Below are 23,771 nucleotides of genomic sequence, written 5' to 3'. Positions count from 1 at the left end.
CCCTTGGCACTGCTGGAAGACTGCTGAGAAGTGTAGTGTAAATGAGAGCTAACATGCAAAACCATACCTTAATTTCTAATCTCTGCAGTTTCATTTGACAGCTACACAAAATCCCACCCTAGAAATTAGATGCCACACTACAAAGCAGACAAAGAACTGCAGGCACTTCTCAAGTCTTCTAGACTACAAGGTGGCTTTCTGGTTGTTCAAAGCAATAGCAAATTGACATAGGGGAAATGTGCATGGACATGAAATAAACCCTTGACTTTTTGGTGTTTCGTGCCAATAATAGTATCACCTAATACTGAAAAACTAACAGTGTCTTTAAAATTGAACATAAGCCAACAGCTATTTTTGCATGTCTTTATGTCATCACAGTGCAAAGGCAGAAATAAAGAGTTTTCAAGTTATCCACAGCCTGTCACAATTTAGTTGCTTTCAGTAGGCACCACTACCCACATGGACCTATATGGATGATACTCCCCAGGCTCAGCTCCCTTTGCCATAAGAAATAAAGTGAGTTGAAATAGACAATTAATCATCTCATATGCCTTTAGCAATTAGGGAAAAGGGGAAGGTATGTTTTGAAGGTGTTCCAAGGTCTTAGGTGGGCTGAGTTACTGTCTGAATACTCTCATAATCCAGTGATGATGCATGGATCAGAAATTAACTGGGTACCTAAATCTTTGCTCAGATAAAATGTAGCCAATTTCATTGAATAAATCCAGGCATTGGAGACTGCAGTAGAGCTTATTTATGTGAATACAGTGCTCTGAACTGACTCAGTAGCTGGAAGCTAGTGAAAATATTCTGACCTATTCACTGAAGATATTTAGACAAGGAAAGCTTATCACATTTCAACACATAGACTTGCAGAAGGCTTAACAGGAGTAATGTAGAACATACATCTAAATGGTGTAAAGAAGGGGAAACAAAGGTTTGTGGTTTGAACCAAGTGCTGATGAATATAATTACTGTCATTATCAGTAAAAATATTTAAATAAAATAAAAACAACTTTTCCATAGAGATAATTATAATGCTTTTATTTAGCAAATGTACTGAAGAATTGTTTTTCTGTAAAGACATACAGGTATGCCCCAATTCCATAGAGCTTCCATTCTCTCAAATAGCTATGAATTTTTGAAATTAGTTTAATGAACAGAGGGAATATATGTGGAGATGTCAAACTTATTTTTGTCATAGACCACATGATTCCATTAACCACTAATCCCCAAATAATTGACCTGGGGCCACCAAGAGCTTGCAGAACCCTTGCTGGTACTTTATAGAGAACAGGCTGTTCACAAAATTTTAACTGTCCTCTTTCTAGCCATGTGAAAAGAAAAAAGGCATTAAATACTTCCTTAATACATATTTTTCCATACTGGCAGTTGCTGAGGTTACCGCAGGATTGCTTTGGTTCTTTGTATTTTTAAAATTACATATGGAAGGACATTGATTTAGGATATTATTTCCCTACTAAGACGTGCTTCAAACTATAGAAAACTTTCTTGAAACCCTGCCTTGTAAAATGGAGAACAGACCCTGCAGAATTCAGCATTCTACAGCCTACACTTGGCTAAAACAGAAATGTGGCTTTTTTTCCTGAGAATTGCATTCTGTTCTACTTTGAATTAACCCCATATTTGCCTTCTACTGCTTACTAGTGATGTGCCTCTCACTTGGCAAGCACTGACATGACTGTCATTTCCCCACTGAGCCAGTCTGTAAAGCATGGTAGAGATGACACAATATAAGGGTCTGCAATAATGATACAGGGGTGTCCCATACTGAGCCATTCTTTGGTTTGGCAGAGAGAAATGAAGTCTACTGCTAAGATCTGCCTCGTATACATACGTTTGAATGTCCTCATCTTAGGAGAATGTCCAGAGACATCCCTAGCAGCCTGAAATGAAAACTCACTACATGGAAATCAAATTCTGTATAAAAAAAGACCTTAGAAACAAACCTACCAGGAGGGCTCTTCTCACCAAAAAATTAATTACAACTTTACATTACTGAACTCTGATGGACAAAACATAACATTCCCTCAGATGTGAGGCCCAACTCAAAACACGAACGAGGAGTACTTATTAAGTACTGAGTTTTTGGAGATATTCATTGCTTGCCCTATTCTTTAATCCCTTCTGGTCTGAAAACAATCTTTCCCCAGCTGTTTTTGGAATGTTTCAGAAAAAAAAAAAAAAAAAAAAAGACTATATAAACTTTGGCCCTATTAGGGTTAATGCTTTTGCATAGACATTAATCTTTCCCCAGCTGTTTTTGGAATGTTTCAGGAAAAAAAAAAAAAAAAAAAGACTATATAAACTTTGGCCCTATTAGGGTTAATGCTTTTGCATAGACATATATGACCATAAACTGGTCAACTAGTAGAGGTCTTCTGCTAACATTGTGACTGAGAACAGGAAGAATACAGCCACAATAATATACAGCTGTCTACTAAAAGTATTGCATACAGACATCTTTGGCCATGCAGTCTCTTGGCCTTCTGGAAATATGTGAGCTGCATTGCTAACATGACAAAAAAAATAGCAATGTTGAGAATCAGGAAGAGGCGAGTATAAGAAGCTGATATTGATGGGGCACTACTTCGAGCAGTCGTCACCATCTGTGCCAGCCCTGATCGGCCTTTGATTGACAACCCAGTTTTGTGCTTCACGTAAGTGATATCTGCAAAATCCAGAAGATCTTTCATTTCCTCATCTTCATCTACAGGCAACTCTTTTTGTGCTTGAGTCTGTGCCTTTTGTCGCACTTTTCTTTCATTTACCTCAATTTGTGCAAAAATGTCAGGAACAGCATCAACAAATTTGTAGCCTTTGGCTACCTTTTTGTTTTTCTTTGCTCTGCCACGCTGCTGCTGCTGCTGCCTTTGTGAGATTGCAAATATCCTGTCAATGGCCTCCTCTGTCTGTCTCTTATCTGAAAACCTCAGCAGGCGCTCAGCAGTCTTCCTAAAGCTGGCTGTGTTGCGTACACGAGACAGGATCTGCTTCTCAAGCTGCTGGAAAACAGGCTTAAAGTGTTGCAGGTTCCTCTCCACGATCCCTATGTAGTCCTTCACTTCTGGCACTGTGGAGGTCCTAATGGCAGAGGCTCGGTCAAAGACAATTTTCTGGCGGTCTGCAATAACCTGTGCAAAGGTGGAGCGGGAGCCGTCCTCGACGGGCCACAGGTACACGGCGTAGGCGTGCTCACCAGTGGTCACAAAGACCTCCAGCTGCGGGGAATCTCCACGGACAGTGAAGCTCTGCACGTCCACAGAGGGCCCAATGAAAAGGTAAATGGCCCTCGTGAGGGGGTGCCGCAGCAGGGTCGTTACATTCACGTAGTTCGTTCCATTGTAGGGGTAGCCCCGGGGATACATCCGTGAGGCAATGGTGGCTTTCTCACTGTGGCCAGTGTCGTCCATCCAGTACATCTTATATATCCCATCACGGTGCCTAATAAAGGCCCCATGGACATCATCAACAACTGTTTCTTCAAAAGGCACATCCACATTGTGGAAGAAACTGGTTGCTGCCTCCAGAGGACTGTCATCTTCTAGGTGGATTTGGTCCACTAGCAAGAGAAGCTGGGGATGGAGAAGTATGAGGTTTCGCTGTAATTTTCTCAGCTTCAGTTTAGGATTGTATGCACCCACTCCTTCTCCCCTGATAAAAACCACCCCGCTTCTCTCTGTGGCGGCAACCACTCGTCCCTGACAGTCGCCAGCCAAGTCATGTTTATATTTAAGCCACTTTGAGGAACAGTCTTCTGTAATCTGCCCTTCCCATGGGGAGAAGCAGCTCTTAGACACAGCAGGGGAAAACATCAACACATTATTAAAAAAAGTATATTTTGGCCCATACAGAGCTTCTGTTATGAAAGGTACGCCGTTGGGAGCAAAAGTAAAGGAGTTCTGGTCTGGGTGCTCATGGCCAGCATTGAAGTTCCTCCACCCCTTGATCCACTCTTTGTACTTGTTCTTATGAACAATATCATATATTGCACGTCCTCCCAGCTTTCCTGACTTGAAGGAAAGGAAAGGCCTGTTGATTTCAGCTGGCAAAGCACTTCCATAAGTTACCACTCCCCAGTCCTCAAAATAATGCAGCTTAGGAACCCCGTAGTCTGGTGGAGGTACAGAGCGCAAACTTGCATCATACCTGTGAAAAAAGGTGACAAAAATGCAGTTAAAAATCACTTGGCTGATTCCATTGTCAGCACTTGTACACAACTCAAAATCCATCCAATATTTACATCAAGGAGCAGGCCAAAAATATAAAGCCCACAGTTATGCTTCCTAATCATATAGATGTAATTAGTATTCATCACATTAATTCCTACACAAATTTGTTGTGTGTTTTTTACAGAATAACAGCTGAAAGCATCTGCTCTTCATTTGGAGCAAGCAATCTTTCTGCAGTTCAAAAAGAAGAGTAACACTAATTTCAAACTACCCATGTTTTGTCTTATATAGTCATAAAACTACTCTGTAACACAGATGTTTAAAAAAGGCAGATTAGATCAAGCTGCAGACACTGCCTATTCTGCACTAGACATCAGCATTTGTGCCTATTTACTGACTACTTAACAAAGAGAAGCAGAGTATCAGTTTCCCCAAAAGGATGATTACAGAAGTCTGTAGTCTTCAAACAGAATAGGCAATAAATTAAAAATTAATGAAAAGGCACTCTAAAGGATAAATGTTTATTATTTATATCAGTTAATGTATGTTAGTGTCTTTCTCGAAACTAGGCTGAAGAAAAATTTTCATGGTTTTTCTTTTATAAATTGTAAGATATAAGACATTTTGTTTAAAAAGAAGCCTTTATTCCAGAAAAGGTTACAATGACTACAATTTTATCTATGGGAGTTAAAACAACAAAAATCCAAAACAAAACTTAACCTTCTGGCATTGTTTTTAAGCAACCAAAATATACAAAACCATATTAAGCCCAGTAATATTTCTGTTAGACGGTTCCGGAATCAGATTTATTCTTACAGCTAACCAGGAGCTTCTGGCAGGCCCTAGAAAGTCCCAGAATTTCCATGAAGAGACAGGAGAAAACAGTGATGGGATGAAGTTGTAGAGGAGAGATTCTGTATTTTGCAAGTAACAAGATGAAGGCTGCCTGGAACCTAACAAACATGCACTCTAATGTGCACATCATAAATGCAAACTAACAGATATTCAATAAGATTTTTCTTGCAAGAGAGAGAGAGAGCTACACTGACTCCTCAAAAATATTCTTGTTATCTCCCCAAACCAAGGGAATTCATATGTGGATTTAAGCTTCTTAAGTCTTTTAATTTCTTACTTTTAGAAGATTGACATAGAAGTTAGCATAGCTGGAAATTGCATGGAAAAATATCCATCTAGCATGGCATTTTTTCCAAGCATATCTTGCAAATTAGTGTGCAAATCCAGTTAACAGTAGCCTTACTGCTTGGATTATTCAGCTTTTAAAAGAAAATTTATACTATTTCACAGAACTTTTGAAAGAAAACTATGTTTTAAATATTTGCCTAATTAATTATAAAAGAACACAACAGGATTAAACCCCATTAGAATAGACCAAATTGAACAAAGACTATATACAGGAAAATTTTCGGTTCCTTTGGAATGGTCTATATTCTATGAAAGCAATAGACAGTGGAAAGAAACCATAAAAGCAGACGTAGGACAAGACCAGGGTGCTCACTGTGGCAACCAGTATGGTGTATCTGTGCTAAGTGAAGAAGTTCTTCTGTGCCTCATGACCCTGGGTGGCACATGGACAGCCTGATCCTGGCTTCTACGGTGCACATCTAAAGATAATGAACTATCACTAACAGCAAACAGCTGCCAGGTTCCTTTTGAGCCCACTCATTCCCTTTCATACCAGAGAAATTCAGTGTGGAGAGTGCACCACCTCTGCCCTTTGGATGGTGTGCCCGGGCCCTCCACCACTCGGTTCCTTCTGATCTGCTCTGCCAACCAGTTCCCACTGCCATTGCGCATGACAAATTTGTCGAGAAACACCAGCTGACTCTCTGGCCCGTAGAACCAGTTATAGTTGGAATCTGCGATGGCCACAGTCCTCTGGAACCCTTGGGAAAAAGTGAAAAGGAATGTAAGAAAGAACAAATAAGCACACAAAGATGCTTTTGAAGAGCATGATGGTGAAGCCAAGCAGTGCAAACAGAGCAGCTTTTTCAGATGTTTATAGACCTGCTTGTAAATGAGCCGTAAATAGGTTACACAGGAGCACCTTCCTTCTGCTGCAGCTAACTTGAATATTCACCTTTCTTCTTTGGCTTTGGGCTACAGACAGCCAAAGTACTACACAAAATGTAAGATGCAATCCACTTCCTCTCCTCATTTAAATCTGGCAAAGGTAACTTTCCCTTTACAGCTTTTATTTTTTTAATGCGAATCTATACTCTCCAAAGGAATAAACCAGAGGTGTCCCCAAAGAACAAAATAATCAGCTTCACCTTGAAACCATCACTGTGAGTTCATTTTGCTCTTAGGAACCTCTTCCCAAAGGATGCCTGAGGTCTCACACGGAGTCAGCACAATTCCTTATGCGCCTTTGCTGGCACACCAAAGCTGCATTCAGCCCCCCTTACATACATGGATAGATCTGGGGTTCCAAGAGAGTAACCAAAGATTTTTTAACTAGGAATTTGCGCAATATCAGTTCCTAATGAAGTGTCCTGCAAATAAGCAACACAAGGGGTAACAGCTTTAGACTGAAAGAGGGTAGACCTAGTTTACATATAAGGAAGAGGTTCTTTCCTGTGGGGATAGTGAGGCACTTGAACAGGTTGTGAAGCTGTGGATGCTCCATTCCTGGCAGTGTTCAAGGCCAGGTTGGATAGGGCTTTGAGCAACCTGGGCTAGTGGAAGGTGTCCCTCATTAGTAGGCAGTGATAAACAAGGATGTTACTGTTTTGATGACTGATGAAGGTAAAATCCAAGGAAATGGTTATTTTGAAAAAAATCCAAGTAGAGTGTTGTTTTAAAATGGCCTGTTTCAAGTATAAAATTTATTGCTGCTTCAAAAATAAAGAGATTCCTCTTCATTCACCCAAAGGACCTACCTGGCAGGACAGTCCTGTACATAAATGCAAAGTGCTGCTTGAGCCAGGGGTGGCTGAAATGATTGATGTCAAAATGCCTTTGGACAAGAAACATGTACTGAAACAGTGATCTGGTTGTATAGCTGCCATATGCCACCCCTTCATAGAGGGAGCCATCTGTGACCTCCTGCAGCAGGACTACTGACTTCTCCATGATTGCCAACACTTGCTTGGTCCACAAGTAAGCTTCCTGAAGGTAGCCTGAAAGAAAAAGTCATTGGCAAAACTAATTACAACACAACAGTTCATAGATGGTGCCATCTGTACCCCCACAGTGGGATCCTTCACAGCAAGGAATCTGCAACCCTAAAGGGGTTAAATACAACCTACTGCTAACCCCTTGGTTAACGGGGTCTATAATACAACCTACTGCTGCAGCATCTCTGTACCTCTAGGGTGAAAAATAAAATACCGTATTTAAACACAGCAAAGCAAGGTCACATGAGCATGGGATAATCTATCAAACACCTTTCCCAATAATGTGGGACTGTGCTGTTTTACAACTTAAAAGGAAATTTCCTTAATGTGGTCAGGACATGCAAAAAGGGAAGAGGCAAACCAAGACTATTGCATTTCAAATTAAAGCTCTATGAAAACAAACCAATGGCCCCACTAGAGGGCTCCAACAATGCAACAATTCTGATCAGTCATTTTTCACTGGCAGGATCACCAGCATGATAAGGAGATCCTCAGAGACTAAAAAAGTAAAAAAGTTCACATCTGAGCTGCAGTTAACTGATATTCTACTAACTCATGCTCTATTTTAAGACCTGCTCTGTTCTACTTATATTTTCAGTTTGTTGTACAACCTAAAGGGTTATCTAAATAAAAGCTATTTTGGAAGAGCTTTGCATGAGTCATTGCAAAAGTAGATTCCTCAATTCCAGAATAAAATTAATCTTCCAAGTAGATAAATTCTCAGCCTCCACATATAGAAGCCCTAAGCAGTTTTAGTTTTTCTAAAGAAAAGCATTTCAGAGATTTTACTATTTTGGTCTGCTCTACACAAATCAAGACCCTGGAAGAGGTCACAAGAAACCTCCTCAGTGCCAGTCTGCTTTCACTAAGCACAAGCATGAGGGCCTCAGCACAGCATTTATGTATTGCAGAAGTCAGCACATGGAACCCAGCAGAGGAAAGGCTTCGTGCCTTCTCTTATTTTCTTTCGGATTGAGTAGCAAGAGAGGTAGGACTAAACAGAGATCAACTGCCTCATGCTTCTACATGGCAACTTCATGTTCTCCCAGCTCAAGGTGTCTGGGCACAGATTTAACCACACTTAATTCCGCCCTGTAGCAAAGCCCAGCTGGCACATTACACCCCACTATGTGGTGAAGCAGTGCAGGCTGAATGAAGCACATGTGCCAGGCTAAGGGAGTAGGAGCTACATTCAATCCTGTTACTCAGAGTGTTTAATCTCATTGCCACCAACACTGTATTTATGCTCAGCGGCGCGATGAGTAATTCAGACATCCTACTAGTCAAGGCTGCCAAATCCTGCTCAGTTAACAGAGAGAAAAAAAATAGCAGTGTCTAAGCAAAACAGATAATGTGAGTCTAACATGGTATTTTGAACACCTGGCTGAAGAGAAAACTGTGATGGGGAAGGCCTGAGCAACAGGGGTTTTTTTTGATGGAGTTGGCAGCACGGTGGTCTGTCAGAATAAAATCCTGAAGGTTTCCACTCCTGTTTTCCCTTGTGACATAAAAGGGAAGCTAGTTTTTGACTGCAGCAAGAATGTTATTTGCCATGGTTCAGTACAGTGCCTTTACCACTGTCATGCATTAAGTTCTGTTTACTTAGTGTATATCGATGCTGTAACTCTATACTTGTAGCACACTAGAAGAATAATATATTGAAATGAAAAAAGACTCAACACTCTGTCAGGCTACATGACAAACCAGAACAAATCTCACCTAAATTTAGCAGTATATAAACCATGTATCTATATCAATATCAAGGCCTTACTCAAGTTTCTATTTTGAATACCTGCATGTGTCTAAGTGCAAAGACTTCACCATATGCACGTGCCTAGAATCAATTTCAATTAGTTTCATTTTTCATTCCTATAGCAACATTTACATTCTTTTAAATTGGCTATTTAGTCTCTACAAGCTTCAATAGCTGAATTGTGTTTAAACTTACTAGCTGGAATTTAAACCTTCTGTGAGAAAGGTCTACACTGGGATACATTATTTGCAATTGTTAGGTATCTGATAGAGAAGCATAATATGTTCACCCCTTTTTTTCCTCCCTTTTTTTTTCTCCTTCAGATTATTTTCTTTCATATTGGAATTAGAGGGTTTTTTAAATTTTATACCAACAGAAAAACCACATTTAAGTTGCTATTTTTTAAAAAATAAAGTTGTTCTATATCAAAACCTAAAATTTTAATTTAGAAATGTACAGTCTGTTTTGACCTATTTTCATTTGAAATATTACTACTATTTTCAAAATGCTCAAGAATTCATGAATTTCCTGCTTTTCTCCTTCCTCCTCCCCCCAAACACCATCACTTTAGTGAAAAAAATATTGCCCAGCTTTGTGATGTTTTCACTGTCACAAGGCATACTTATGGTCTATATCTTAATGAAAAGCAGAATCATCTTGCAAACTGCCAGCTTTCTGCACCAACAAAGGCTTAGGGAAGGATGGAATTATATGAAATTTAGCAAACCCACTGGATAAACATTCAATTTGTGGAAGGCAAGACAGGAGGATAGGGAATAACTTCCACACATGCTCTTGATGCTTTTCAACATATACACATCAGTCAGTGTGTTTGTTTTGACAGGCACTTAGCAAAAAATGACCCTCCAAACACAGTAGGTGCCACAGTTTTTTGTCACACTTCTTTCAGCATTTGAAAGCTCCAGTGATGTGCAGATGTGCCTGTGCTTGGCAGGGCTGAGCAGCTTGGCAACACCATCAGCATCTAGAAACTAGATTTTCCTGGACTGGCAGCATGTAAGTAGTTCCATTGGGAACAATGTTTTCAAAATACTTCCAGCACATATAAAATAATCACCTGATGAAATACTGATTCATTCTTATAAAAGCAGAAGCTGGCTCCACGACTTTCATCTCTCAGCTGAAGTACCTCTGGGGTTTAAAGTCAGGATTGCTTACCTGATCTCTCTCTCTGACTCTGACTTGCATTCTCCAGGAGGACAGGGATACCCCCCGATAGATCAGGCAAAAGCTACTGGCCAGGGTATTCACTTTGGAAATGGGAAGGATGGTTTTATGTCCCCAAAGCAAAGAAGAGGAGGACACCAGGCACAAAAGTTGGTTGTGCGGTGCAATGGCAGAGTTCAGAGGGAAGAAAGTACAGCCCTGCTTATCTCCACAGAAAAGGCTTTTGGGAAGACGGGTCCTAAGCTGTGGCATTTGGGTGGATAAAGTTACACTTTTGCAGCTCTCCCAGGTGACAGGACAGAAGTCTTGGATGAAACTCCAGGTTATCCTGTTGTCTGGCTCCCAGGTCAGAGCACTGGGTGTTTCTGACTGCTGACTTTCACAATGCTTTGTGTAAGGAGACCAAGTGCATCGTTCTACATTGACAATCTACACTGAAAGACACTGCCCGTGAATCAGGGCTGGATACATTGTACACAAGGAGATTTTTAACTCCTACAAACTGTGAGGTGAGAATTTCAGAATCACTTAGAAAACTGAATTTATATACACACACATCATGCCTTGTACATCTGCCCACAGACTTTTGTTCTGCTCAGTAAATTAAATTTTACTAAGCAGCAAAAGAGCAAATCCAATACTGGAGTACACTCAGAGGCATTTTTATCAAATCCTGAACTTTGCTGCATAAGTGGCTGATTTGAGTTGACACACTTCAGAAAAAACATTCCTATGGCTTAGCACATACCTTGATTCATCAGAACCAGGCTTCCAGCCAGCAGGGCCACACAGTTGGTAGGCTGGTGGTTGTGAAGGTACTGGAAGCCCCATCCACGTCTGTATGATGTTTCGTACATATATCCTGAGGCATTGGCAATCACTTCAAGAAATCTCTCCTGTTGAATCTTGCTAAGGTAGCTGTACAAGAAGTCATATGCAGTGGCAAAACCAACCAAGGAGTGAGCAAGAGGGACCTCATCCCAGGGGGCATCCTTCACTAGCCTGTCAATAAAGAAAGATGGCAATTAATTGAGTTTCACCTACTTAGTTTCCCTCCTTACTGTACTGTGATATGTATATGACCTAAAGTCTCCAAAGTTAGACAATTCCTGTTGAATTTTAACACAGCTACTTACCAAGTCTTGAGACCTTTCTTTCCTATCCTAAGTATGGACAATATTAGCCTTCAAAGCTCATGAACTTTATTAGAAAGATTAAGTTGCTAAATATGAGAAAAATGTTTGAAATATTCTGGGTTTTGCTAGGAGAGAGATAGGCAGAATACTGATTGTACAGAAATGGAATCTATTCATCTGAAGAAAGATTCATATAATTTTTGTGATGAAGTAATATGCCATGGTTTATACTCCTCCAACATCCTGTAACAAATCTTTTTTCCTTTCCAAAGGAGTCAGTTGATGATAAATGGTGCCTGTGGGACTAAAGCTGTCTTTAAAGTAAGTATAATAAAATAACTCACTATACTGTTTCTTCATGTCCCAAATGCATTCAAGGACAGAAGTAGGGAAGATGAAACTTTGACTACAGTTCAAACTAACATACTTAATAAACACTGGGGTTTTTTAAATGCTAAAATAGAAAAGAGGTAAAACGCTGTCAATACTCAAAATTATTTTCTAGGAACTACTGGCTTGTATCCAATGGTTACACTGAACTTAGCAAAATAGTAAATTTATACCAAGAAAACTCATAATATAGGTAGTATGGAAGACTTACTCCTCTTAAATCAAGCATCCATTGTGTATCAAAGACTTTAGTATTGCAGTACTTACAGTACTTCCAGGCCATGGTCCTACAGAAAAGAAAATGTGTAGGAATACATAGTGAAAATAAGCTTTTATAACCTGAAAAATCATCAGTTGCTTTCATGCTTGTTCTCCTCTTTCACTTTTTTTTCCATATATTTTTTATTACAGAAATGAATTTAAATTGTTGAGATGAGTGTTCTACTACAATCAGCAGAAATGAATTTAAATTGTTGAGTTGAGTGCTCTACTACAATCAGCAGAAATGGTGCTGTGCTCCTGAAGGCACACACATTCCAGCTTCAACTATTCTATGACTCTAAAAATATGATTTCATCTTCGTTTATGTAAGCAGCACTGTGAACAGATGAGGAAAAATCCCCAAAGAGTAAGATGAAACCAAAAAAAATCTGCTACAGAAGCATTTATTAGCATTCCAAATGCATTAATAAACCGTGTAGAAATTATGACCATCAGCCTAAGGCACTGCAATGATGGTAAAAGACATCATGTGCAAGTGAGAAAAAATTACTTTTAATTTTTATTTCAGCATATTTTTAACATCATTGGAAGGACTCAAATTTGGCACATTCATATTTCCATGTAAGGAAACTCTCTGTATGCTTTTTGATTAGCTGAATTTCCAATAGTTTTAACTGTTCACCTTCTCTCAGCTTTGATCCCATCTTCCGCTTCCAGTGAAGTTAAACATTCTTTTTTCCTTCTTTTAAATGAAATATTGTTCTCACAGATTTAAATTAAATACATCAATCTGAGTTATATGGTTATTTGTCAATCTCAATTAATTCTCTATTTCTGCTTTTCCATCTTTCCTTATAATTGAAAAAGCCCTTAAAATGTTGTGGGTCCTATACATAAAACTAAAGTTCCATTCTATGCCAATTATATGCAACACTCTGGCACCACAATTCCTGTCAGGAATCCTTTGACACAGAAACATTCCTTTGATCAGCTATATAATGAATTCTAATTTCCAAAGTATTTTTAGTTTCACTAAACCTTTGCATATTCAGAAATCAGAGTTCAAATGGGTACAGGAAACTTCACTTTAAAGGCATCTGCTTGGAACAATTACAAAGAGTTTGAGGCTAAGCTATACATTAGGGTGGAAGAAAAGTACAATGAAAGAATTTGAGCTAATTTAAAATATTTAGTTCAAAGTTCAGTATCCTTTTAACAACACACAAACTCCTAGTTAGATTCTGCTTAAACCTATTCTGCTTAAACCTGATCTTTACCTGACTTAACTAAAAATGGGATTTGCCAGTGGAACTGATTTATTGTAACTTTCACTGTTGAGGTGTATGCTAACTTTATGTTTAGTTTCTAACAGAATACTGCATCAAATTCTACAGTGTAAGAGCATGTATAAGTCTCCGTGGCACTGCTTCTGACAAAATAGAAAGCAAAATAGGAGGTGCTAAATTGAGAAGTTATAACTGCATTTAGGCTCCCAATCTCTTAAAAAAAAGCAACCAACCAACCAACCAAAAAAAAAAAAACCCAAACCCCACAGCCTTTCAGTGTAAAAACCCTTATGTTAGGCACCCTAATCACACATACTGACATAGTTACCCAGCTTGGGTTAGACAAGAAACTTTGTCATAACTTCCCTCAAATTGCACTTCTGTACAGTTAAGTCTTGTATAAAATTTCACAGAGGAGATTCATACAAGTAATAGAGAAAAATTAAAGATGACGATTTAAAGATCTCCATTTCTAAACACACAAACCCACAGTCAACATCTGTTCTTAAGGTGAAGCTCTTTTGAGGAAACAACTCTTTAGTTGCTATAAATCACTGCACCCCCCCTCAACTTAGTTTCAAGGGAACCAAGCAATGTACACCAAACATGTGGAAAATGATTCACAAGAAGAATGGTCAAGTAGCAAGCATTACATGGTTTTTGTATCTAAATCATGTTCTCATTTTTCAAATGCATCTCCCAGTGTCAGACTTGGTAAATAGCCTAGCTGATAAACTGTGGGAAAGCAGACCCACAGGCATGCACTGAATGTACATGAAAAAAGTGTTTTCAGGGCTAACAATTAACTATTAAGAAAAAGTGGTATGTATTTATACAAAGATAGGTAAAAACAAGCCAACACTTTGCCCTGTACAACAAGCTATTTTCTAAGCCACTCAAGACTAAAAGTTAACATCAGAGAGTATGAACTTCAACTTCACAATTAACTGTGTCTGATGACAGCAAGTAACCTCTACCTCAAGGCTGCATTAGCCTTGTCAGCCTTTAAAGGCATCAGATGATACAAAAACAAATACAAAAAATCCAAAGCAATAAAAGTATCTATAATGCATTCTTTAATACAGAACAACTACTTAGTTGCAGACACATGCACTTTGAGCAAGGCAAGTGTTCCAAAAATTCTAAAACATATTTTAAATTCTAAAACATAAAGGCACCCCTCTACAACACCTTTTTACACTTACATACCTGTATCTGTAGGTATATGTATATTTGGAAGAGGTGCCTATCTGGAAACTTGAGAAGATTTATGAAAGAGCAAAAAGTGCTGAACAGGTCTGCTACCTCATGATCAAACTGCATGAACATCCAAAGCCATATGCATTGTTCTGCACAAAAAACTGCTGTCTGAACAAACCCTGTGAATGGCACAGGATAAATACATGCCTGGGGTGTTCTTTCAAGTTTTGTTCATCTGTGTCATATAAAATATCTTTGTTACATTATTTTAAACATTTACAGTTTGATATAAATCCTCCATGAAGAAACTGGAGAAATAAAGAGATCATGGATAAGACTGGAATTATGGATAAGTAGGATGGTTTTCCTACATGTGTTAAGAATTTTAGCATGGTGCAACGTGGTTTATCTGTTTTAGATTTGCCACCTTCTACAATGAACAATGAATCTGAAGGGGGGGGATTAAGACCCTGTTTTCCAGTGATCAGTACATGACACCAAGAACCATAATGCATGCACTGCATTTGTTCTGTGTATACACAGCACCCTCATTAAATGCAATTCCAATCTCTAAATAAGCATACCATTTGCATAAAGTTTTGGATGGAAAGTAAAAACCACTATCACCAACAAAGCCAAGATCATTACAACCCCTCAATTTCTTGACAACATTTCTGATGCTACTACTGTCTCTTCTCTCAGTAGAAACATGTTTCTGTAATTTCTCTCTACTCACTACTAAATAACCACTTCCTCACTGAAAGCAGGGTCACCTGGGTTTGGGCAATCCCAGACATGAGTACAGACTGTGAGAAGAATTCACTGGGAACAGCCCTACAGAGGTGGATTTTGGGGTTCAGGTGGATGAAAAGCTGGACATGACCCAGTGATGTGCACCTGCAGCCCAGAAAGCCAATTGTCCTGGGCTCATCAAAAGCAGTGTGGCCAGCAGGGTAAGGGAGGGGATTCTGCTCCTCCACTCCACCCTGATAAGACCCCACCTGGAGTGCTGTGAACTGCTCCAGGTCCTCAGCATAAGAAGGACATGGACCTATTGGAGCGAGTTCAGGGGAGGCCACAAAGATGCTCAGAGGGCTGGAGCACCTCTCCTGTGCAGACAGGTTGAGAGAGATGGGGTTGCTCAGCCTGGAAAGGAGAAGCCTCCAGGGAGACCTTAGAGAAACCTTCTAGTACCTAAAGGGGGGCATACAAAAAAGAGGGTTTTTGCATGGGCAGATAATTATAAGATATGAGGTAATGGTTTTAAACTTAAAAAGGAGAGATTTAGATAAGTGTTAGGAAGAAACTCTTGACTCTGAGAGTGGTGAGGCACTGGCACAGGTTGGCCAGAGAAGTTGTGGATGCCCCAAACCTGGAAGTGTTCAAGGCTGGGCTGGATGGGGCTTTCAGCAACCTTGTCTAGTCCAAGGTGTCCCCGCCCAGTGCAGGGGTTTTGGAACTGGATGATCTTTAAGGTCTCTTCCAACCCAAACAATTCTACATTTCTACAATTCTATTAGCATTTCTCTCAGAAATACAAGCCAGGAGGGAAAAATCACTGTCTGACCAGTTCAAGGCAGGATTTAAATCAAACTCTACTGCTCAAGTGAGTTCCTTGATGTGGGATGTTTAGAGTCATCTTTCCTTCACTGTGTATCTAGTTCTTAAAAACAAATTGAAGTAAATAGGAAAATAACCCTCTTTAATCTGAGATACAGAATACGCTTCCAAGCAGTGTGAGATCTGATTTTTTGCCTCTATGTCAACAACTAACATGGTATCAGTGCATGCAAAATGAAGAATTAAGCACATCCTGACACGTGCATTACACAAGTAACCCACATCCTGAATTTTATGCTCTAAACTTTCCCACGACAAAATACTGCAGAATAACTCCTGGAGGTGGAGACTGAAGGAAGGATGCCAGTACTCCCTCCTCAGTACTAAAATTCACAATCTCACTAGGCGTATGCAAAGGAAATGAGTGAGAACTCTCTTCTAATGGCTTACAGGTGAAAATTAATTCTAAGACAGCCCTGCAGAGCATTTCAATGCCATCTACCTCAAACATGGTAGCCAGCTGAGAGCATAGCTGCATTTCATGCACCCTAAATGTCAAGTGTGGATGCAAATGAGGCACATAATGGGGCCAACTGACCTCTTGGTCACTTGTGTAATTGTACAGCCTTCCCAATGCCAAGGGCAATGCCTTGGAACTCTTGCTGTTGTCCTGACCCAGTTCTGAGGGAAGCAGATACAGCTTTGAACCTCCCATCAGGCAAGAAAGAAATATTCTTCCATGGCCACACAAAGCATACATACCAAGAGGGAGCACACCTGCCAAGGGGAATGAGACCACCAACATTTATTTTATAAACCAGATCAAATCTTAAATATTTTTCTTACAAAGTCTCCAAAACAAAGTATTTTCTTGTGCTCAAATGGAATATTTTCTTAGTAAATGGAGCAATATTCTACAATTGTCATTTTGGGAAGAAAAAGGAAGACTCTTTGAAAGAAAACCAACCTCTCAGCTTTCACCCTTTCCACATTTTTCTGGTTGGCTGCCAAAACAAAAACCCCATTATCAGCCCAACCTTAGTGCTCTGTCCTTTGCAACAAAAATGTTAAGAATAAAAAACATACTTGAAAAACTGATGATTTATGTTCCTGGTGTCTAAGGTAAAACAGGTTTGCCCCTCTCTCATTACCAGTCATGTTTCAGCAGCAGCCAAAATCACATGCTTGTGTTCATTGCAGCTCAGTTGACAGGAAGAAAGACAAAGGAGTGGTTAAATGTAAAAGACTACATTCATGTCAGAGTGGAAAAAAAAAGGCAACATATAGACAGAAGTTTTAAGAGCTTACAATAAAAATAGAGTTGTACTGCTTAGGTGCTTAGGGGAGGAAAGTAAAACTTTAGTTCCTTAAAAGTCTTAATCTCCTTTTTAACCTCTTTGCCTCTGTTTCTTCATAGGTCTATGATCATCATTCTGATGCTTCTGAAGCTTCTTTCAGATCTTCTTTCATTTTTGGCTTTGATCACAAGAGAGTCCTTCTCACACAGGGCTTGCTTTTAGCATCCCTCATGTTGCTTCTGTATTGACATGTTAACAAACTAGAACTGACTCTGTTTTAGTTGTTCTCAGTGTCATATTAAGCAGACACAGAAATTTAATTCTGTTTTATTATTTCAAGAGATTACCTCTGGCTCTTGTTTTAGCAAATTTTTATACCAGTCATGCCACAAAGTGAGCTCCCTGTAGCTACCACAGAACTTCAGCATCAATTTATCTCCTATTTCAATTTAAAACCAAGGTATTAAAGAAGCTCTCCAAAATCCAGCTAGCCATTTAATTTCATAGACATGCACAATTTCTATTTTTAAACACTACATATGTAGAAGATAAAAACAGCATAATGGTTTGATATTTCACTTACTAACATAATATATATTCCAGATACCAAATTAATCCTCCTACCCTTCCTTTACTTTTTCTTCCTCTCTGTAGGAGACAGCATATCAGCATCCCCCAAGCTTCTTTTATACCAACTTTTATTCCACAGTCTTATAAAGCCCCCCTAAGTTTTCTTTGAGTATGACTGCTGCTTGATTATTGGGAGTCAAACAGATGTTACGAATTTCTAGTGTCAGCACAGAGACTTGCTTTATTTATTTATATGAATTTATTTTAGTTAAATGGTTATCCACACATCTAATTATTTACATGTATTTATTTTTACTTTGTAATCTGTATTGTTCAACACCTATCACTATCTGGATACTAACAGCAAGGGTCCTACAGGATGCTCCAACACTTTTTAATAAACAGTGACTACAGAAGGCTACGTGATTGCTAGTTTATAAGAAAGCAGCAGAAAGGTCACAGATTTGTTATTCCGAAGCCCCCTATTAGCTTCTCATTAGTTGCTGCGATTTCCCTGGAATGTCTGCATGTGCTTGACAGTAATTATCGGCCCCGTGAAACCCACAGAGCCGCCTTACTGTTAAATCCCACACCTTACTGCACATTGGTAGCATACTTGTCTTTAAAAATGGGGCATCAACTATGTGCAAAAAAAACCCCAAAACCAAACCCACAGAAATCTGTTTCTGGCCATTGCAAATCAGGACGTCTCTCCTGCTGCAAGAAGAGTGTGGCATTTGTGAACTCCCAAGGCATTTGTTTGCAAGGTGGGCTTAGCAAAGAAGAGAGTTTTTCGCTGCTTTGTCCGAAACAGAGAATCTGACTGAACTCTTATTTCTGCACAATGTGTGACTCTGATTACATCATTCCGCTCAGTGCGGGAACGGGACGAGCCAGCGGCATATGGAAAGAATCACGAGTACAGATCTCCTCAGCCAAAACGCCCTTCTGGTGGGGAGTGCTCTAGGGGCCAGTCAGAGATAAAATGCCAGAAAACACATCAATATCCTCTGTTCCCTCTAAAAAAAGATAATATGGTTCAAATATAAGGACAAACTTTCCGTAAGATTTTAGACATCCAATCCATGGAAAACCAAGGGGTTTATTTAATACCAGCTTTTAATTTTTACAGGAAAAATCATTAACACTCATCTATTTTAACTAAAATATTAATGCACATTTGTTTGCTGTTGCTAGTCCCTAAAACAATGTCGTTCCCATATTATTTTGGGTGATTGTTACAGTTAGCTATTACCCAGTGCCCCTCTGTTTATTTTAAAATGTAAACCTACTCCAGGATGTAGCCATTAGGGATGCTCTGCTAATGAGCAGCACGCCTATCAACATGGGTTGTTATGACAAATGGTTCAACCTCTTAGTTGACACAAATGGGAACTCAGTTAAGGGTGTACTTTATTATGTGACATAAAATGACTATTTTAATAGATGAGAAAGGACAAGAGTTCTTAATTACATGCCCCTTCCATGTATATATCAATTACCAGTAGACTTTCTCATAATTGTATCCTGGGATACTGAACGATATTTAGACTATTGAGGATTCCACTAATGCAAAGAAGAAATTTAAAACATCAGTCTCCTTAATCTCCTAGCATTCTGAAAACAAATAACCAGTGATATTTTAAAGCATATTTCTTTTATTTAACTACTGCACATGCTAAAAACATACACTTTTGTTTTCTGGTAAGGCTTAAATTTTACTTAACATTGCCACAAAATTTAGAGGGCACTCATTAAGTTGAATTTTTTTTTTTTTTAATTCTAAAGCTGTTTTAGAATCAATGCCATGACAGCAGAAGTCAAAAGAAATCCAGATTACACTGCTGAAAGAATCAAGCTGCCAATGCCAGATTTAACTTTCCAACATGTTGATGAATCTGCCAGTGATAAAAAAGTCATTTTTCCATTTACATGGCAGTCTTGGCACCTACATTATTGAGAAGGCTTAAGGAGAGTCCTGTTTTACTTACCTTACTGATACCTCTTTGGAAAAGCCCTCTTTACTGATGAAATAAGGAGTTCTGGCAGATGACTCTCCCAACACCCAAGGCTCCAAAGTCAGGCAACATCACAACTGTTCCTTCTTTCCACCCTCTGGATCAGAACACATGTGCCCTCAAATTATTTAATAAGGGCAACACTCATATCACCCAGAATGGTATTTTCCCAAAGTCTGAGGAAAACCAAACACGCCTAGATAGACTGGACAAAAAATTTCACCACTGTGACACTGCCAGAACAGCTCATAGAACAGCCAGAGCTCCTATTTATCATGTTTATTCTCCTAGTCTTATCCTAAGTGGGGAAGTGCGTGCAGTAACATTTTCTGGTACTTTTGAATTTCTTAGGAAAAACAGATTTACACAATCTGCCTGCCCACTCCTGCAGCCTCTGAACCTGCTAGCCTATTTGAGCAAAGCCAGACAGTGCAGTATATACCTCAGAGATGTCACATTCCTACTTTTCTGAAAACCACTGTTGGACAAGGGGGAGAGATCTATATTACTGCCATCACTGATGGGGCTGTAGTGTCAACTCCATGCTGACAGCATTCAGACATAAGTTCTCAGGGGGAAAACAAAAATGGAAACCAGATCCATGTTTCTGTCACAGCATTTGAAGAGCTGGCCAGCTGGAGGTTATACAAAGGGCAGCTTAGCCCAGCTATATCGCCTATGTTTATGGTTTCCTCCTTCCGCACTTCCACTACTACATTGCAGCCACTTCTCTTGCAAAGCTGAGAACCCTGATTAAACCTTGATTGATTGCTGAATGGGATGTCTACATCAGAAGGGAAAGATGGGAAAAGCATAGCTGCTCTTTCACCAAGGTAATGCAAGATACTTGCTTGAGAAAAAACAGTAGTTTGAGGCAGGTAAATAACATAAAAGCCAAGTGGAAATGGGATATCTGCTTGGTTCTGATTAGTATCTGGTCAGCTGGGACAAAGGAGAGCATTATAACAAGGGACAGAACAACCACAATCAATCCAGGGCAGGAATCACAGGACACAAGGAACATAAATCAGGTGGGACAGAGAGTGAGATGTAGGAAACTGAAAAAAAGAGACACAAACAAGTTCTCCTACTTGAAATAATGATTCCTCCTCTTTCTTATTTCATTAAAACAGATGGCCATGTAACTGTACACTACCCAAAACAAGTTAAGAAAGAGTGTTTTGAAACTAAGGAGGAAGGTGTTGACTTTGGAGAGGTCTGTCTCCTACTGGAGATGGTCACACATCCTTGGATTCACCAGCGTAAGCTATATCCCTTTGTCAGCGTGCCAGGAGAAACACACACTGTCTCCAGAGCTAAGACTGAAGCTTTGTATTGCTATGCTTCAGTGGAAGATTTCAGAAATTACTACCACTGTTGAGATAATACTTTTCTTCCCAAATCCCACATGTCCTCTCTTCTGTGGCATGCTGGCAATACATGTCCAGTGTGTCCCTTCTCTCTCCCATCACTTCTTTTGCTCTAGATCATGTATTTCTGTGGCATTCACCATTTTAGTACTCAGTGTGGGGGAACTCAAACACTATCATGCCTCTTTAATCATGCCCATCAGGAGGATATAGATCCCAAGTTATGCTAGCTCAAATCCAGCATAATTCCAGTGATGGTCCATGGAAGGATAACATTTACAGGACACTAGTTGGTTACTAGAAGTTAAGGAATAGTAGCTTGAGCAATGAATACTGCTTGAACAGCTAATGCTTCTCTTCCTGTGCTAACTTGAATCTTGACTCACACTTTTACTGAGCTGCTGTCTCCACAGAGCTGTAGAACAGCATCTATGACAGAAGGGAGCAGTGCCCCATCCAGCTCCATCTCACTGCCCTGGGCAGAAGCCACTGCCCTGGGCAGAAGCCACTGCCCTGGCAAAGCCCACATTCCCATCCTCTGACCTATTCACAGTGACAGCAATCCTGGACCGCAGTCTGCAAGGTGCACCAAGTGGCAGCTGCTGCAGGGAGGTAAGGGAAATGCATCTGCCTGAGCAAAAAATGGAGATAAATTGAAGGAGGGTATGAAAAGGATGAGAGCTTGGGGTCTCAATTCTAGAATCACTCCTACAGTGAGAACATTAGCTTCTGTCCCCATAGCAAGAGTGTGGTGCAGAGAGGACAGAGTAACTTGTAGGATGACAACTCACAACCAGGGGAAGTTAATCCAGGAGGTGGTCATCAAAATGCCAGTTACTCAGGCAGTTCCAGTAATCACATGGACAACTATCAAGTCCTAGTATGTCTTAAGGAGAGGCCCAAGAACCATGCAGCCAAGTGAAGCTGTAAGTCTGAACTAAAGCTCAGACAGATGTTAGAGCAGACTGCAAAAACCCAAGAGTGTAACTTTTACTTACACCTAATTATACCTTTTTCATAAGTCCCCCTTTCCTAAATTCCTCCTAAGGAAGAATTACCCAAAAGGTATGTATGAATCTGGGGAAAAAAAATTTAAAATTAACACTTTTAGCACTTTGCCACAAACCAGATGTGAGACGACTCCTTCTGACTGAGAGTGGGTTTAGATTACTTTTTTTTTTTTTTACAGCAAATAGGGTGGTGCACAAAGAGTCATGCTCCTTTCAGCATCAACTTTCAAGAAGGTAAGTCCACTGAAGGTGAAAAGCTGTGTGTCTCTGCTGGTCCAGATGAGGGTATATGCATTCAGCAAGTTAGTCACTGTTAAAATTAATATTAGTACAACTGACATAATTTAAGCAATTCACTCATCCACTCACTCCTCCAGCTGTAAGCAGTTTATACAGTAAGAACAACTTAAAAAAAAAAAAAAGACAAAAATCTACCAACTAGGCTGAGCCGCCATCCTCTCCATGTAATCCTTGGCCATATTGATGGCCTCGATGTTTTCAGGGTAGAGCACACAGAACATTGCCAGGGCCCCAAGGTTGTTGCCATAAATTTCATTCCAGCGAGCGCTGAACTCCTTTGGGTCCCAGGGAGGAAGGTACTCCAGGGGATTCGACAGCATGGTTTGCACTGCTTCAATCAGACGAGCCGCAATGTGCTGGTGCGTGGTGCTGGCCTGCAGCCGCAGAGACTCCACATCCCCCTTGGAGAAGTAGAGCATGGGGTAGCTGTCATAGTTGGCGTTGACAAAAGGAACCATTGCGTCTCGGTCCTCCCTGGCGCCGCAGGCAAAGGCAAAGCAAACTGCGTTTATGAAAAACACACTTGGGGCTCCCCGTGTGTGAGTCCTCATTGTGGCATCAGATCTCCAGGTCTCAGTGGCAGCCAAACCATCTTTGAAATGTCCTGTGGTAGATGGACATGAGAGAATGGGTTAGAAAATGAATCTGTGAGACTATAATTCAGGAGCTTCTCTAGGAAATGCGATTCCATCTAAAGAACCCGATGTATTGTCCAGGTGACTTTCAAATCATTTCTATATGAATACTTCAGTCGAAACATCTACTGAGCAATTCATCCAGAAGAAAAAGCTGTACACTTTGAAGAAAGCCCCTTCCTTCCTTCCCGCATCTTTCCCTCTAGTTGCTGATACCAGGTGAAGGGAGACAACAACAGCTCTTGTACTTGAGATCTCAGATAATTGCAATGGTGCCTAATATGAAGCAGCGCTGACGGTACTGGCAAGAGAAGAAGGGTGGGAAGGGAGGAGGAAGGGGGAGAGCCAGGGAGCTGGCAGCAGCCAAGCCTGCGTGCTGTCTTGGCTGATCTTAGCAGCTGGAGAGGGAAAGATGAGGAATGCTGGAGGTTTGTGCTGGGGTCATTTTATACAGTGCTTATGGCCTCTGGTTCTGACACGTCCTCATTTTAAAAAAAGAAAAAAA

At 40.1% G+C, this 23,771-nt stretch overlaps 1 protein-coding gene across 2 annotated transcripts in view; it reads right to left on the bottom strand.

Annotated features, from left to right (window-relative positions):
• Window positions 1–2,287: 2,287 nt before the first annotated feature.
• The window catches only part of DSE (dermatan sulfate epimerase), a 33,068-nt gene continuing 11,584 nt past the window's right edge, over window positions 2,288–23,771 (bottom strand). The window contains exons 2-6 of one of the 2 annotated variants that reach the window (XM_008637784.2): window positions 22,767–23,235; window positions 11,020–11,273; window positions 7,094–7,333; window positions 5,890–6,097; window positions 2,288–4,170 (exon numbers count right to left, since the gene is read on the bottom strand). In XM_008637784.2, the coding sequence (XP_008636006.1) occupies window positions 2,406–4,170; window positions 5,890–6,097; window positions 7,094–7,333; window positions 11,020–11,273; window positions 22,767–23,182 (2,883 nt within the window). In that variant the 5' untranslated portion in view covers window positions 23,183–23,235 and the 3' untranslated portion in view covers window positions 2,288–2,405. Of the gene's footprint in view, window positions 4,171–5,889; window positions 6,098–7,093; window positions 7,334–11,019; window positions 11,274–22,766; window positions 23,236–23,771 lie in introns of those variants that run through there. The other variant, XM_017739708.1, reaches the window with a different exon arrangement.

Source organism: Corvus brachyrhynchos, unplaced genomic scaffold (assembly GCF_000691975.1).
Source record: "Corvus brachyrhynchos isolate BGI_N302 unplaced genomic scaffold, ASM69197v1 scaffold14, whole genome shotgun sequence".
NCBI lineage: Eukaryota > Metazoa > Chordata > Aves > Passeriformes > Corvidae > Corvus > Corvus brachyrhynchos.
This window is presented reverse-complemented; position numbering and strand designations above follow the sequence as displayed.